We start from the raw sequence: 15716 nt of genomic DNA on the forward strand, positions 1-15716 counted from the left end.
CATTAATAAGTTAAGACTGCTTCTCGTCCTTTTTCTGTGAATAATAAATAAAAGCCATGTACATTTTTGTTCCTTTCAAACCTGTTCGTGTACGTCTTTTCCCCCATTGGCCTAGCATAGTCCGAACCGAATTTGACTAGTCAATTAGGTCCATCAATCACGCATAGTTAAACCCACAACCCACACCGCGCAAAAAACCGCTCGGCGCAATCAATTGGAATAAGGTATGGGATCGCGAAGGGGTTCAATTCCCAGTCTTTCTAATCACGTGGTCTCGAAGGTATTTGGGTAGTGACCAATAACCCTTCACCCGTAGTTAGGGGATTGGCATTTGAAGTTGCTTAGCAACCCGTCGACCGAGAGTTTCGTCACGATCGCCGACCACGTGGATCCGGTGTCTGTGGGGGAAACGGGGTCTTAACCCCACCTTTAGTACGTCGACAGAACCGGAATCCGTAACAATATATACTGAAACGCAAAAGAAACTTACCACCTTTGAAACCTTTAAATATCAACAATAACACTGCGTGTAGTAAATGTGTGAACTTATTTGTGGACAATAGTGTCCTCACTGTCAGACAAAACGGTCACGGATGGTCACTTGAACCTTCAATGGTCACTTCATAGCACAGCTGTTGAACAGCCGTTTTGACTGTCAGTGATTAGCCAAGGGGTACGGGATGATTTTAATGAGCTGCACGTGATGTCTTGATATTGGCTTTAAAAAGGCCAGTGCAAAATGGGCATTTCAATCAACATGCCACGATTGTCAAGGGATCAACGGCAGCGTGCCCTGGGCATGCTGCAAGCCGGACTGAGCTACCGTGAGGTGGCACGTCGCCTTGGCTGTTCACACCAGACGATATCCGCCCTGGTGGACAGAGACACCCTCCACAACTCTGCAGATGACAGACCTCGATCAGGGAGGCCAAGAGTCACCACTGCAAGGCAGGGCAGGCAGATGGTCCGAAGTCACCTGCGGGATCGATTCTGTCCAGCATCCCGCACTGCGGCAGAAACTCCGGGGCGTGCAAACCCACGGATCTCCAATGATATTGCACGAAGACGACTGCATGACTATGGTCTGACTGCCAGAAGACCATACAGAGGCCACTTGTTTGAAATGTAATAAAATTGTAACAGTTCAAAATAAAACAAACCAACAATTGCTAATTGAAACATTGGCATTTTATTGATGACATGTCAAGTTTTTGACCAAGATACACCATCTCATCAGTTTGTTCTACAGTACAGAACAGCACAGGGTGCAATGTCAGTCCCCTTTCAATAGCGTGTGTGGCCACCATTGTTTTGGATACAGGCAGTGCATTGTCGGCGTATACTGCCTACCAGTCTTTGGATGGATTGCTGCTGGATTCTATCCCACTCAGTCCTCAATGTCTGAAGCAGCTCTGCCCGTGTCCTGGCCCTGCCAACTACGCGTCTCCGAAGCTCATCCCACAGGTGCTCTATGGGATTCAGGTCAGGGGAGAGCGCAGGCCACTGCATGGTGTTGATGTTCTCGCCTTGGAGAAATGCAGTGGTAAAGCGAGCAGCATGGGGACGAGCGTTGTCATGCTGAAAGGTTCTCAGTTCTGGGTGGTCTAGCAGGAATGGCAACAGATGAGGTCGCAGGATGTTATCCACATACCGCTGGGCGTTAAGATTCCCAGCCACAACCACCAGTGGCGTCCTGTACCGGCCTGATATGGCGGCCCACACCATCACACTTGGGCCACCCCACCTGTTGGCTTGACGCACGCAACAATCGGCATATCGCTCGCCAGTTCTTCTCCAGACACGCTCACGCCCATCAGGACTGTCCACACAGAACCTTGACTCATCGCTGAAAGCGACCTCGTTCCACTGCGCCAAGGTCCACCACTGATGCTGCTGGCACCATCTCTGTCGGTTGCGGCGATGGGCAGCCGTCATCACGGGGCCTCTGTATGGTCTTCTGGCAGTCAGACCATAGTCATGCAGTCGTCTTCGTGCAGTATCATTGGAGATCCGTGGGTTTTCACGCCCCGGAGTTTCTGCCGCAGTGCGGGATGCTGGACGGAATCGATCCCGCAGGTGACTTCGGACCATCTGCCTGTCCTGCCTTGCAATGGTGACTCTTGGCCTCCCTGATCGAGGTCTGTCATCTGCAGAGTTGTGGAGGGTGTCTCTGTCCACCACGGCCGATATCGTCTGGTGTGAACAGCCAAGGTGACGTGCCACCTCACGGTAGCTCAGTCCACCTTGCAGCATGCCCAGGGCACGCTGCCGTTGATCCCTTGACAATCGTGGCATGTTGATTGAAATGCCCATTTTGCACTGGCCTTTTTAAAGCCAATATCAAGACATCACGTGCAGCTCATTAAAATCATCCCGTACCCCTTGGCTAATCACTGACAGTCAAAACGGCTGTTCAACAGCTGTGCTATGAAGTGACCATTGAAGGTTCAAGTGACCATCCATGACCGTTTTGTCTGACAGTGAGGACACTATTGTCCACAAATAAGTTCACACATTTACTACACGCAGTGTTATTGTTGATATTTAAAGGTTTCAAAGGTGGTAAGTTTCTTTTGCGTTTCAGTATATATATATATATATATATATATATATATATATATATATATATATATATATATATATATATATATATATATATATTGTTACGGGACCGCGGCGAGGATGTTGTTTGCCGAGCGGATGGCCGCCGCGCCCGAACAGTTACCCCGACTAACCCGATTCCTGAACGTTGGCCGAATCGCACCACAGATATTCAATGGGGAAAAGACTAAAACGAAGGATGTAAAGAAGAAAGAAGACAGAAGTAGGGAATACGAATATAATTTATTTCTATTTACAACCAAAAGTAACCAAGGATAAGGAAGGATAATAAAATAAAGACAGAAGGAATCAAGAAGACACAGTGAAAATTGCTGGCTTATCTAAACAGTCTTACTTTACCCAGGGACAGAACAAACAAAGACAGACTCACGCGGGGAATGATGACAGGAATGGCAGGAGGTGGATGGCTGGAGGGAGAGGGTGAAAACTGGAACCGGAGCACGGTCAGGCCGGGAGTGAGCAGCCGCTGCCCCTGGTCGATCGGCACGTTTAGCAGCCGCCGTTCCTTCGCAGCCACGGACGAAACTGCCGTCGAAGCTCAAAACTGTGGTGGTTTGAAGCTGCGGTGGTTGTACTTGTTCTCAGGCTTGGCACTTGGCACTTGTTCTCTCTGACTCCCTCTCTTGCTCTCTTTGCTTCGCTTTTCCCTCTCTCTCTCTTGCTCTCTTTGCTTCGCTTTGCCCCTTCTCTCCTCTCTCTTAGTCCAACCACTTCAAGGCTTTCGCGCGCGCTCTTTATAGCGCCTCAGGCGATCAAGCCGCTGGTGTCCAGGACACGCCCATCGGTGAGCTCACCTCGGCCCTGGTTGGTCGCGCGGGCTCCCGATCCCGCCCTTAGAGGAGGCGTTGGCAAGGCCACGCCTTGTTCCCGGCGCTGGGCCGACTCCTCCCACCTTCGGCTCCGAGATTACCTCGTGGCCAATGGAGTCTTGGGATGAAACAAACCACAGCTGTAGCAACCCTAACAAACCGCCCAGTGCAGTTGGCAATCGAGGCTTTGAGGGAATGCAGTTGGCAATGGTTGGAAGGGGAATGTGAAGGGAATCTACTCTTATTTCACTTGGTGCAATGGAGTATTTAAATTAATGGAAGACACAGCCTTACACTAATACACATAATAAGGATATAACTACTGAACAGGGATATATGGTGTCCTGCGTGTATGTTTTATGGAATTAACTACGGGAACACCCTTTGACCTTTATACAACAACAAATGCAGGAAGGAGGGTGACATTTTACAACAATTCATTACACAACAATAATAAAAAAAAACATTCTCATATCCACAATATATATACATATATATATATATACAAATTTGTGTGGAATTATCAAGTAAATTTAATTTATGCCGTATTGTTCAGCACATGTTAAGCCCGTGATTGTTTAATGTACAATAGCAGATTACCTTGACATTTATTTTTCTTGGAAATTCACGCAAACCTCTTGGGAGTCGTTTCATAATTACTACAATATAAGACACGTCGCTTTGCTGACGGAAATACCAATGTTTGCTGCGATGGCTAATCTCTGGGGGGAGAAAAAAAAAAAGATTATTGGGAGATCCTGCTCTCTGTGCAGGGATAATCGACGTCACGTGTTGGCATTTGCAGTTTGGACACGCGTGTCCATCTACCCATAAAAAAAAATTGGATCACAAACCTTCCCGAGAATTACCCGAATCCACCATAGCTGGATTTATTGAAATCTGTTAATCCGTTCTCAAATTATAACATCACAAACAGAAAGACAGACACGGCTCCTTTTATAACATAGGTTCAACAGCATCTCCACCTTCAGGTCGCTAAGCTTACTACATATTTGTTTTGGAAGACATCTGCCAGCAATAGAGCAAGAGAAAAAGTTTGAACCAAAAGGAGGGACAGGTCAAGACAGTTTTAAACAGTGGGAAATAGGGGATGGAAGGGGGAGTGACTCGGAAGGTGAAGAGTTTTAAGTATTTTTATGAAAAGGGAAAGAGCCTTACACTGTGGTAGGATAAAAGATGCTTCAAAGTAAAATTGTAAACTTTATACAATTAAAGCTTTATATTTTTCGGTGGTGTGATGGTTCGAGCGTACGCTCTGAGTCTTGGAGGTCGGCGGTTCAAACCTTTATCGAGCCATACCAAAAACTTTAATATGGTGCGTGCTGCCTTCTTGCCCGATGCTCAGCATTTAAAATGATAGAGTACCGACATAGGTTTTCAATAGTTATCGCGATAATTTAAGAACGGCTGAAGGAATTTAATTCAAACTTGGTACAAGTATGTATAATGACGTAAAGATAAACTGCTGAGATTATGGGGTCAATAGGTCAAGAGGCCCCATCAGGTAAAAATTCTGTTACTGCGCTAACTTGTGAACCAGTGATGGGATTTTGACCAAAATTGGTACAAGTATATATTATTATGAAAAGATGAACTATTTATATTGAACAAATGAACATAAACATAAAAGATGAACATAAACAGCTGTTTTGAGGTCAACGGTTAGGCGGAGATGAGAAATTTCCTTTCGCGATGCCCCAAAACGAGTTGTCACATGTTGTTAAGTCCAGACTTCGAGGAGGCCACACTATCTCAGATCCACGTCCAATCCATCGTCCACTGAATTTGTCGTCGAGATATTCTCCAACTGCGAGAGCATAATGTGCTAGTGCACCATCTTGTTGCAGGATAGCTGTTGCCTCAAGACCTCTCACGCAGTTGTGGAACAAACCACGTCTGAAGCATGTTCAAATAAGCAGTGTGATTGACACTTGTATCGAAAAAATATGGCCCGATCAAGTGGTCTTCTGAAATTGCTGCCCACATCATGACATGAGGAGGATGCTGTTCAATTTCCTCATAAAAATAAGGATGTTCTTTGCACCAAAAATAAACATTCCTGGATCGATTGCTGAAGTAAATAGCACACGCGTCCGAAATAAATACGCTTCATCTTGATTTAATGGTGGGAAATCGCTGCAGAAGAGCTTTGCTCTAAATCAAGTCAAATCAAGGACACTCCCTGTTGAAAAAGTCTTCTTCTCCCATGCCCGCATCGTGTCGCGCGTAGGAGCTGGCTTATCGAATCTCTGCGAAAATCTTGGCCTTGTGTCATGTGTGTCAAAACGTGCTCCTTCTCACGCGTGGTCGTGAACCCAAACACAAGTTATCAGTCTCTCTTCTATCGTGTACTCACTCGTGTCCGTCATGCTGAAGCCATACCTGGAAAACAAATAAGTAACAGAGGACACACTATTGCATAGGGACTTTGTGGCCACTCTGTACAATATTAGAATGTGTAAAACTAATCTGTCATCCACAAGTTGATTCAACATGATGGTGCGGTGGTCGTGCACTTCACTCTGAGTCATCATGTCTGGGTTGAAGGTTATATTCTTAACCTCACTATAAACTGTAAGATTGATGTTTCGCAGGAAAGGCATTGATCACAAAGTGTGCTGTCCCACAGACAGACATCAAGTTGGGTTTCCTGTCTGCTGGCAATAGCTGGTGGTTGTCAAATATCCCAAGATCAAAAATTGTCTTTCACAATGTTTGAAAGTCATCACCGGCACAATGAAGAAATTACAAATTCCTTCCAAAATCAGCTTCAGTCGAATGTCAGACTGGTCCAGCCGGTTTGTGAAAGACTCGGGCCAAAAACGTTCCCTGCTGACGCTAAGAGAAGGTGGGAACATTTTGAGCAGGTTATTGGAGCATTTATCCTCTTCGTTCCCACAACATACTGGGAATGGGATTCATCACTTCAGTTGAACAACCTGATGTGCTTCGGTCGTATGAGACACTTTGGAGTACTGCTCCTTGTTACCACATGGCCAAAACTTTGATGTTTCATGTTCATGTGTATAAGACTGCTTTTTAACTTGTTTTTCTTTTTCTTTTTGCTGGCTCTATTGGTAGTCGATTACATTCATTTCCTCAAAACCAACTTTTATTTGAGCTTTGTTGCAAGCTTACCTTTTATTCAAAAGAATCACACCTAATTCCAAGGCCAAACTAGAACAGTATGCACTCGGTAAAGCGCAAACCTTTGCTGTGCTGAACAGTTTATGTTTTGTATCCACTGATGGGCCGGATCTTGATCCGGACCTGAACCAAAATCAAATCGGCTTGTTCTTGTCACTTACCAAAGTCATCCACCTAGTTTTGTCATAACTCGTCCACAACTTTTTGAAAAATTATGCTATATATCGATTTTGGGCCCATCTCTCAAAAGTAAAGAATCACTTTAAAATTATTGGATCCATATTTTCACCAAAATGTAATGAATTCGTCGTCACACATCCAACCTGTCCTCCACAACTTTGAGATATCCTGCTCAAAGACAGACAGACAAGCAGGGGTGAAAACAACCTCCGTCCACCTTGGGTGGCAGATGCAAAATAAATAAATAACCCAAAAACTGATGGATTTCAATCGGGCAAAATTTATTAAACTACACTTCAACAATTTCTCACATATAAATACAAATGTATCCAGGTTAAGCCATCACATCAGTCGTATTGGTCGGTTAAAAGTACAGTGTTTATATAATCCATTTTCAACATACAGCATCCACTATCAAACAAGGAGACGATGAGTAAAAGAGAAAGCTCAACGTATAAAGTCAATAAAATCGCAACTAGTGGTCGAGAAGGCATGACCAAAGGTAAGTCGTACGAAGCAAGGCATTTCCTTCATTCTGTAAAACAACACAGTCTGCACCACCAATCGTGATCAAGCAACTTGTATACGGAGCAGCAATAGGACAACTATTCATGTTGTGCACATCATATAATATACCAAACCTTCAACTGCTAATAACATGGTATTTATACTAACGTTAGAAAAGGTTTGAAAGGGAAGTTTTAAAGATAAAAAACAAAGTTGTCAGCTCTTTAAACAATGGGCCTATGGTTGTTTTGTGTACACTATCTACATGGGATTCCATACCCCTCCCTGGTATAGGTTACATTCAGGCATTTCAAACAAATTAGGTCAAAGGTGATGCACTTGTCAGTTTTTCTGAATCACTTGGGATCACAGTGTGCCTGGACTACGTGGCAGGCCTTGTGAATACCTGTCGGTTGAAATTCTAGTTCCAATGAGGAAACACGAACATGCCCAACAGGTTATTTGTGATTAACTTCCTTCAAATAGTGCACATTTATCACGCAGCATTCAGCAGTATTACAAAGAATGTTCTCATTTACAGTACTTACAAGTATGTACCTAGTTTCCAAAAAATAAAACAGTTAATGGAAACTTCATGTGCTATTGCAGAAAGAAAGCAAGTTCTAAACTTTAAAAAGCCTCTTAAAAAGCCTAAAATTGCCTCCTACAATCAAACTGATACCTAATCCTCAAAGAAGGAGGTGCGGCTGAAGCTAAAGGGTTAAAAATGTAGGGCCTTTCCACAAAAAATAGCCTGGTGTTGGCTTTAAGGTTAAGGTGGGCGACTTGGGCCCCTGTCATCCGTTGAATCAACACCAGGTGGGTCGACTCAGCCCGTCATCCTTCCGAGGTGGGCAACATGAGTACCAGGTGATTGGTAATGGTGGGCACTGCATCAGCGGAAACAGCTGTGTCCCCAGAAAATGTTACAGCCAAGCAGCTCCAGACTGCATATGAACCACCAGACAAAAATATGGTTTTGTAAACGAAAGTGGTAACGTTTCTGGTTTGTAGCATATCCAGGTGATACAAGTTCCTGGTTAAAATAGAGAGAACGGTTAATGTCGGGGACTTACCGAAAATCAGCCTCCAACATTAAGGAAACCAAGAATTGCACACTATGTCATAGATGCTTACATCGTGCGTGCGCGTGCTGATCAAGTTGAACGCAGGCCTGGCACGCTACAGCTAAAGCAGAAACTGCAGTCAAGGCCTTGTGGTCCTCAGCCGACTCCACAACCAGACTCCGGCTAGGAGGATGATGACGATCATGATGACCTCTACAACCTTCCCACCACTCCATGCAGCACTCCGACGCCCTCAACTTCTACCACTACCTCTTCCGCTACAGCTTCAGTGAGAGGCAAGGGTCCTGGGAAGAATAAGTCCTCCAAGTCTGCCACAACTCCTGACACCACCGATGCCCTGGTTGAGCAGCTGTCCCAGTCCACCGCACAGGCGAACCAGCTTCAGGCCAGTGTCTCTGCTCTCTTGTCTGGCCAGAGCGACAGCATGGCCAAGGGATATGGCACCTTCCTCTCCACTTTTGTGCCATCCTTGCACCCATCGCTGTTGACGCAGTTCTATCAGGAGTCCTGGGGCATGGTGATGAGATACCGCATGCAGAGTGAGAGGCTGAAGGAAGAGGAGCGACAGAGACCACCCATCCCTATTGCAGTCAGGCCTGTTCGCCCCTCATCACAGCTGCCAGTGTCTCATCCAGCACAGGTCCAGTTGGTGTTCTCACAGATTCAGTCTCAGCAACCATCAGCATCACACCTCCAGCCAATCTATCAACCTCAGCAATCACCACAGGTCCAACAGCAATGCACTCAACCTGGATACAGAGCGTGGCCCAAAGGCGCTCATGTGCAATTCAACATTCACAGTGACCCTTCTCCCGGGCAGCTGAGCACTGCAAGAAGTGGTGTTAGTGGTGCTGGTGCTGGACCTAGTGGTAGTCAAGGTGTGAGCACTTCACAGTCTTTCTATGAAACCCCCATGCCTTCAGCTGGACAGACGCAGGCCATGCCAGTGAGAGACACCAGCATGTCAAGCATGAACATTTGTGGGAACCTGTCAGGATTTCTTAACGAACTGAACACTCTGGACAATAATGACAGTTCCAACAATGCCTGATGATTATTATTATGTGCTGCTTTATTACCTGCAAAGTGCTACAAACTTTAACCATTCCATTATTGATTTATAATACAAATGTCTTCCTTTTGTTTTTATTTCAGTGAGATGCGATTTGTGTCATTCCTAATCATAAACAGCATTGTAATTCTGGAATTGGCAAATTGCTGTAAATGTAAATGTGAATCATAGTATAATGGCATTGTTTTTTGCATCATCTGGTAATTTCTGTAACAACGTTCTGTAAAGAACCCCAGCGGTTACACTCAGTGTGACGGTCGAGAACGGCTGCTCTGAACGGAGCATGGTTCAGAGCCTTTGTGGAACGTGGAGAGATCGTGGAGGGAGGTGTTGCTGACCTGGGTGCTTTTCGGGGGAACTGTGGCCGCGATGTGCTGTCGTCTGGCTGGAGGCTGAGAGATGAGGGCGTTTAGCCGCCGCTTCGCAGCTCTGTGTGCTCGTGTGTTGATTCGGCGCCATCTTGTTCGCGTCGACGCGGGGTTCTTTTGCTGACCGACCGGACCCATTCAACCACCACCAACGGCTACAAGTGTCTTCATTGAACTCAAAGCTGAGTGCCGGCCGACTACAAAACCATTTTCCTTTCTTTTATCTTTTCCGTGTCTTTTTTTTATTATTATCTTTTCCGTGTCTACCCGGTGTGTACCCTGGTTAGAATAGGTACACCGTCCCTGCGTGTCGTAAGAGGGTTGGCGTCAGGAAGGGCATCCGGCCATAAAAACATTGCCTCAAAAAGAGAACCATGACAATTACAACTACATATGGGCAGGGTACAGACCGAAGTGGAGATCGGTTTCTGAGGTTTGGGACATGGAATGTAGGGACAATGACAGGGACATCAGAAGTGGTGGAAGTATTGGTCAGAAGAAGAGTGGACATATGTTGTGTGCAAGAGACGAGATGGAAGGGAAGTGGTGTGAGAATGGTGAAGGGTAGGCAGAGACAGAAATACAAGTTTGTGTGGCAAGGGTGCCCGGAGGGCGTGAATGATGTTGGTGTCCTGTTTTCTGAGGAGTTTGTAGACAGTGTGGTGAGTGTGACTAGAGTGAGTGATAGGTTGATGATGGTGAAAATGATGATTGGAAAGCTCTTGGTGAACGTCATCTCGGGATATGCTCCGCAGGTTGGTTGGAGCGATGAAGAGCAGGACAAGTTCTGGTGTGCGATAGAGAAGCTGATGGAAAACGTGAAAGATGAGGAAGTGGTTGTGGTAGGAGACCCAAATGGACATGTGGGAAGGAGTATGGACGGTTTTGAGGGAGTTCATGGGGGTTACGGATATGGTGTGAGAAATGGAGAAGGTGAAAGGATTTTGGAGTTTGCTGATGGAGCTGATTTGTTGATTTGTAATACTTAGTTCCAGAAAGGGGATAATAAGCTTGTTACATACACGTCAGGTGGGTCGACGACAACCATTGACTACCTGATGGTGCGTAGGCGAGATAGGGGGCACCTCCGGGACACAAAGGTGATCCCGGGGGAGGAGGCTGTTTCACAGCACCACTTGGTTGTCTGCGACATAAGGGTGAAAGGTGCGAGGAGAGCTCGGCGGGTGAAGTACCAACCGAGAATGAAGGTGTGGAGGTTGAAAGAGGTGACAGTAAGGGAGGCATTAAAAGAGAGGCTGAGTACTGTCGAGGATGATGTGGTTGAGCTTGAACGTGGTTGGATGTCAATGAAAGATAGTCTGTTGGGAGCCGTTGGTGAGGTATGTGGATGGACAAAAGGACCACCGAGGCACTCGGAAACATGGTGGTGGGATGAGGAAGTTGGAAAGAGGATTGACGAGAAGAGGAAGAAGTTCAAGGACTGGCAGAAGGCGAAGGGTACGGGAGCAGAAAAAGCAGAGCATGAAAGTTATAAGGCAGCCAAGAAGGCTGCAAAGAAAGAGGTAGCAAAGGTGCAGGAGGCATGTAGGAAAATGTTCGGAGAACGCTTGGATTTGGAAGAGGGTCAGAGAGCGGTATTCAGGATTGCAAAGCAGATAGCGAAAGAGAGGTGTGATGTGATGGGGGTGAGTTGCTTGAAGGATGAAGTGGGACAAATCGTTGTGGACCCAGATGGAATTAAAGGAAGATGGAAAAGATATATGGAAATGCTGTTGAATACAGAGAATGAATGGGATGGCAACATAGAGAGTAACCCAGTTTTAGGACCGGCAGAGAAGATAACTGAGAAGGAAGTTGAGGAAGCGATAAAAGCAATGAAGAGTAGAAAAGCGGGAGGGCCGACGGGAGTTGTGGGAGATATGTTGAAGGTAGCAGGAAGTTGGGGTGTGAAGAGAATGACAGAGATCTGTAATCTGGTGGCGAAAGAAAGCCGCATTCCAGTAGATTGGGAACCGAGTACCCTCGTCCCTCTATACAAGGGATAAGGTGACACTCTGGAGTGTGGCTCGTACCGAGCGATAAAGTTATTGGAGCATGGAATGAAGGTATTGGAAAGGGTGTTGGAGAGGAGGATAAGGAAGAAGGTGAAGATCGACGAAATGCAGTTTGGAAGTGCCAGGAAGAGGAACGACAGACGCGCTCTTTATTGTGAGGCAGTTCCAGGAGAAGTACATGGAGAAGAGGAAGAAGTTGTTTCTTGGGTTTGTTGATCTGGAGAAAGCATTCGATAGGGTTCCACGCGAAGTATTGACATGGGGATTGAGGAAGTTAGAAGTGGAGGAATGGTTGATCAGAGTCGTGATGGCAATGTACAAAAGAGCGCGCACAGCTGTAAGGACGAAGGACGGGAACAGTGGTGAGTTTGAGGTGAAGGTGGGAGTGCATCAGGGGTCGGTACTAAGTCCACTACTATTTGTAGCTGTGATGGAGGTGCTGGCTCAGAACGTAAAGGAAGGTTTACCGTGGGAGTTGTTGTATGCAGATGATCTGGTGTTGATTGCAGAAAGTATGGATGGACTGAAGGAAAAGATGAACAAGTGGAAGGAATGTATGGAGACAAAAGGTCTGAAGGTGAATATAGGAAAGACGAAGGTGATGGCAAGTGGTAAAGCATGTGGTGAGGTGGAAAGAACTGGGAAGTGGTCATGTGCTGTGTGCAGGAAGGGTGGCGGAGTGAACTCCATTCAATGTGCAATGTGCGCTGAGTGGGTTCATCAAAAAAGTAGTGGTCTGAGAGGGTCATTAACCACGAACCAGTGTGGCAGCTACATTCAAATGTAAGGTGTGCACAGAGGGAGCTGCAGATGGAGAAAATGTTGATTTGGATCTTGGAGACGGCGTGAAGCTGGAAGGTGTGAAAACATTTTGCTACCTCGGAGACATGCTGAACGGAGAAGGTGGATCAGACTCGGCAACGGTTGCTGGAGTGAGATGTGCATGGAAGAAGTTTCGGGAACTGAGTGGCATGCTGATGAGGAGGAGAGTGTCGTTGAAGCTGAAGGGAAAGGTGTATGCTGCATGTGTGAGAAGTGTTATGATTTATGGGAGCGAGACATGTGTCATGAATGTAGAGCAGCAACGAAGGCTGGAAAGGGTGGAAATGCGAATGGTTCAGTGGATGTGCGGAGTATCGTTGAGAGAGGAAGACAAATGATGAATTGCGAAAGATGATGGGAATAGAGCCTGTGATTGATGCCGCGAAGAGGAACAAGTTGAGATGGTTTGGTCATGTGTTGAGGAAGGATGAAAGCGACTGGTTGAGAAGAGTGATGGAAATGAATGTAGAAGGAAGTAGAGGACGGGGAAGACCGAGAAAGACTTGGCTAAAGATGGTGGAAGAAGAAATGCGGGCAAGGGGGTTATAACAAGGAGAGATGCAGAAAATAGGGCAAAATGGAGAAGATCGTCATGGGGACCGCAAGGCTAACCCCCGCTCTAGCAGGGAAAATGGCCTTAAAATGCATGTTGTTGTTGTGTTGTTGTCATAGGTGCTTACAATATTTTAAGTGTTTTAGTGGCAAGCTTGAAAATGAAGCAGATTATCAGTGGAACTAGATGTGCCTACATGTCGCTTCATTCAAAGCACAGCATGTCGTACTACAAACATATTGCATGTCTATCTGTGAATCCCAATGAGGATGTAAAATGCAGTGAAACACGTGAAAAAGTATATTTTATAACATGTAGTTGTTGTACTACAGGAACAACATGTAGTTGTTGCTAATGTCATGGCTGTGGTTGTTGTTGTTGTTGTTGCAAATGTGCTCCTTTTGTGTCTTTTTATTTATTTTTTTTCTATTGCTTCGAGGAGTTATCAGTTGAGGTGGCCAGCTTATGATCTTCGGGTCTTGGGGTTTCCACCCCTGTTGTGCTGTTCGATAACACCTGGTGGATTGAATCGGCTCATCATCCTTCCGAGGTCGGCAAAATGAGTACCCGCTTACTGGAAACAGGGGCACTGCATCAGCAGTACTGCCACGCTCTGTGTCTGTGGTTGCTTGGCTGCATCGTTTTCTGTGGGTGCGGCTGACTGCTGATTCAATGCCGTCTATTACCAGTCCGCGAGTACTCATTTTGTCGACCTCGGAAAGATGACAGGCTGAGTCAACCCACCTGGTGTTAATTCAATGGGTTTACAGGGGCTCAAACTCATGGCCCTAAGATCTCAAGCCAGCCACCTCAACCGTTAAGCCAATGGCAGGCTAACCCCCTTCTGGTGAAACTACATAAATACAGGATCACTGCTCACCTCCACACATTTGTTCCTTTCTTACCTGCCTGTGGGACAAACTTCGACATCCTCTTCAATCTCATTCCTCCCTCCAACTCTTCAAGACAGCTGTTCATCACCATCTCATATCGTGCCCAATCAAAAACCATGATATTTTCTACCCTCGTTACCCCCCCAAGGGGGGGCCCTCCCCCAAGCCAACCTCCCAATTTTTCCTTCTTGAGAGTTCGCTTCTGTATCCAGGGCTAACTAATATATATATATATATATATATATATATATATACACACACATACATATATACTAAGCTGCTTCCAGGGCTAACCCAATTAGAACAAATATATTCATAATGTTATCGTTTAAAAGCGCAATTAACAACAGGTGATTGGAGATAGTCAATTGAATTACCGTATTCCTTTTATAATCCCCTCGAAGCAACAAATGTGGAAGCTTAACATTATGGATATTTAATATTGAAATTTAAACAAAATTGACCGTAGGTTTTATTCTGCTTCTTAAACCAAAGCACGAGCGACGTTTCTGCATCTTTCCTGAAAAAAAGTTTTGTACTAGGAATCGGTCATTGAATATATTGAAAAGTCAAGTTAGGAAATGATAGACCAGTAATTTACTTGTTACAAATCCTGGATTGAAGCTCTAATTAGCAAAAAAAAAATTAAAAAATCACAAATCTAAACAGCAGAGCCGTCTGCGCCTCCAGAAATTAACAGCCATATGTCGAATATACAAGCAGAACATTTCACCAAAGTTCAATGTTCTCCATTTCCCTCCAAAGCCATAGGCTTTGGGTTTTCCATGGTTGGCTGGGATGTCTTCTTAACATGGCCCGCAGCCTGTGGACACAAATCATACAACTTCAAGCAATTTGGACTGTATTTACCAACGAGATTAGTGTGGTCAACAACAACAACAAACAGGCATTTTAAGGCCATTTTCCCTGCAAGAGCGGGGGTTAGCCTTGCAGTCCCCATGACAATCTTCTCCATTTTGCCCTATTTTCTGCATCTCTCCTTGTTAACCACCTTGCCCGCATGTCTTCTTCCACCGTCTTTAGCCAAGTCTTTCTCGGTCTTCCCCGTCCTCCACTTCCTTCTACATTCATTTCCATCACTCTTCTCAACCAGTCACTTTCATCCTTCCTCAACACATGACCAAACCAGTGGTCACAAACAAACAATTTGGTAGTTTGTCATCCTGACGAGCTCGTAGCAAGGGCGAAATCTTGATCAATGGCCCTGGTTTCATATATTCATTCATTCATAAAGGCATAAATCTCAATCTTTGAATACCTAAATGCCACGCGGATGCATAAATTGCCGACAACACCTTCATCCTAGATTGGAAGTGTTGTGTCGGCACAATTTATGTGCACGACGTCAGTGTCATGTCACAGGGTCAGTGTGCTCATTTCGTTAAATTTACTATTCCTGACTGCAAACCTCCTAACTGGTTATCAGCAGGGCAGAGACACTGTGTTCGTGTGGCAGACAACACTTGTTGCTAAGCAGTCATACAGCAAGTGCTGTGATAGGACCCAATCTGTGCCCTGCTGCCTCGTCAAGTTAGGGGATTCGATTTGTGTGTGTATGAATGAATGAATGAATGATCGTTTTAAGGCCATTTTCCCCG

At 45.5% G+C, this 15716-nt stretch overlaps 1 protein-coding gene across 2 annotated transcripts in view; it reads right to left on the minus strand.

The window, feature by feature from the left end:
• Nucleotides 1–7039: 7039 nt before the first annotated feature.
• Nucleotides 7040–15716, minus strand: part of LOC137416392 (hydroxymethylglutaryl-CoA synthase, cytoplasmic) — a 35922-nt gene continuing 27245 nt past the window's right edge. The window contains exon 11 of one of the 2 annotated variants that reach the window (XM_068101957.2): nucleotides 7040–8881. In XM_068101957.2, coding sequence (XP_067958058.2) covers nucleotides 8873–8881 — 9 coding nt within the window. In that variant the 3' untranslated portion in view covers nucleotides 7040–8872. Of the gene's footprint in view, nucleotides 8882–14465; nucleotides 14921–15716 lie in introns of those variants that run through there. The other variant, XM_068101956.2, reaches the window with a different exon arrangement.

The sequence above is a fragment of the Myxine glutinosa genome, chromosome 1 (assembly GCF_964187855.1).
Source record: "Myxine glutinosa chromosome 1, kmMyxGlut1.1, whole genome shotgun sequence".
Lineage (NCBI taxonomy): Eukaryota > Metazoa > Chordata > Myxini > Myxiniformes > Myxinidae > Myxine > Myxine glutinosa.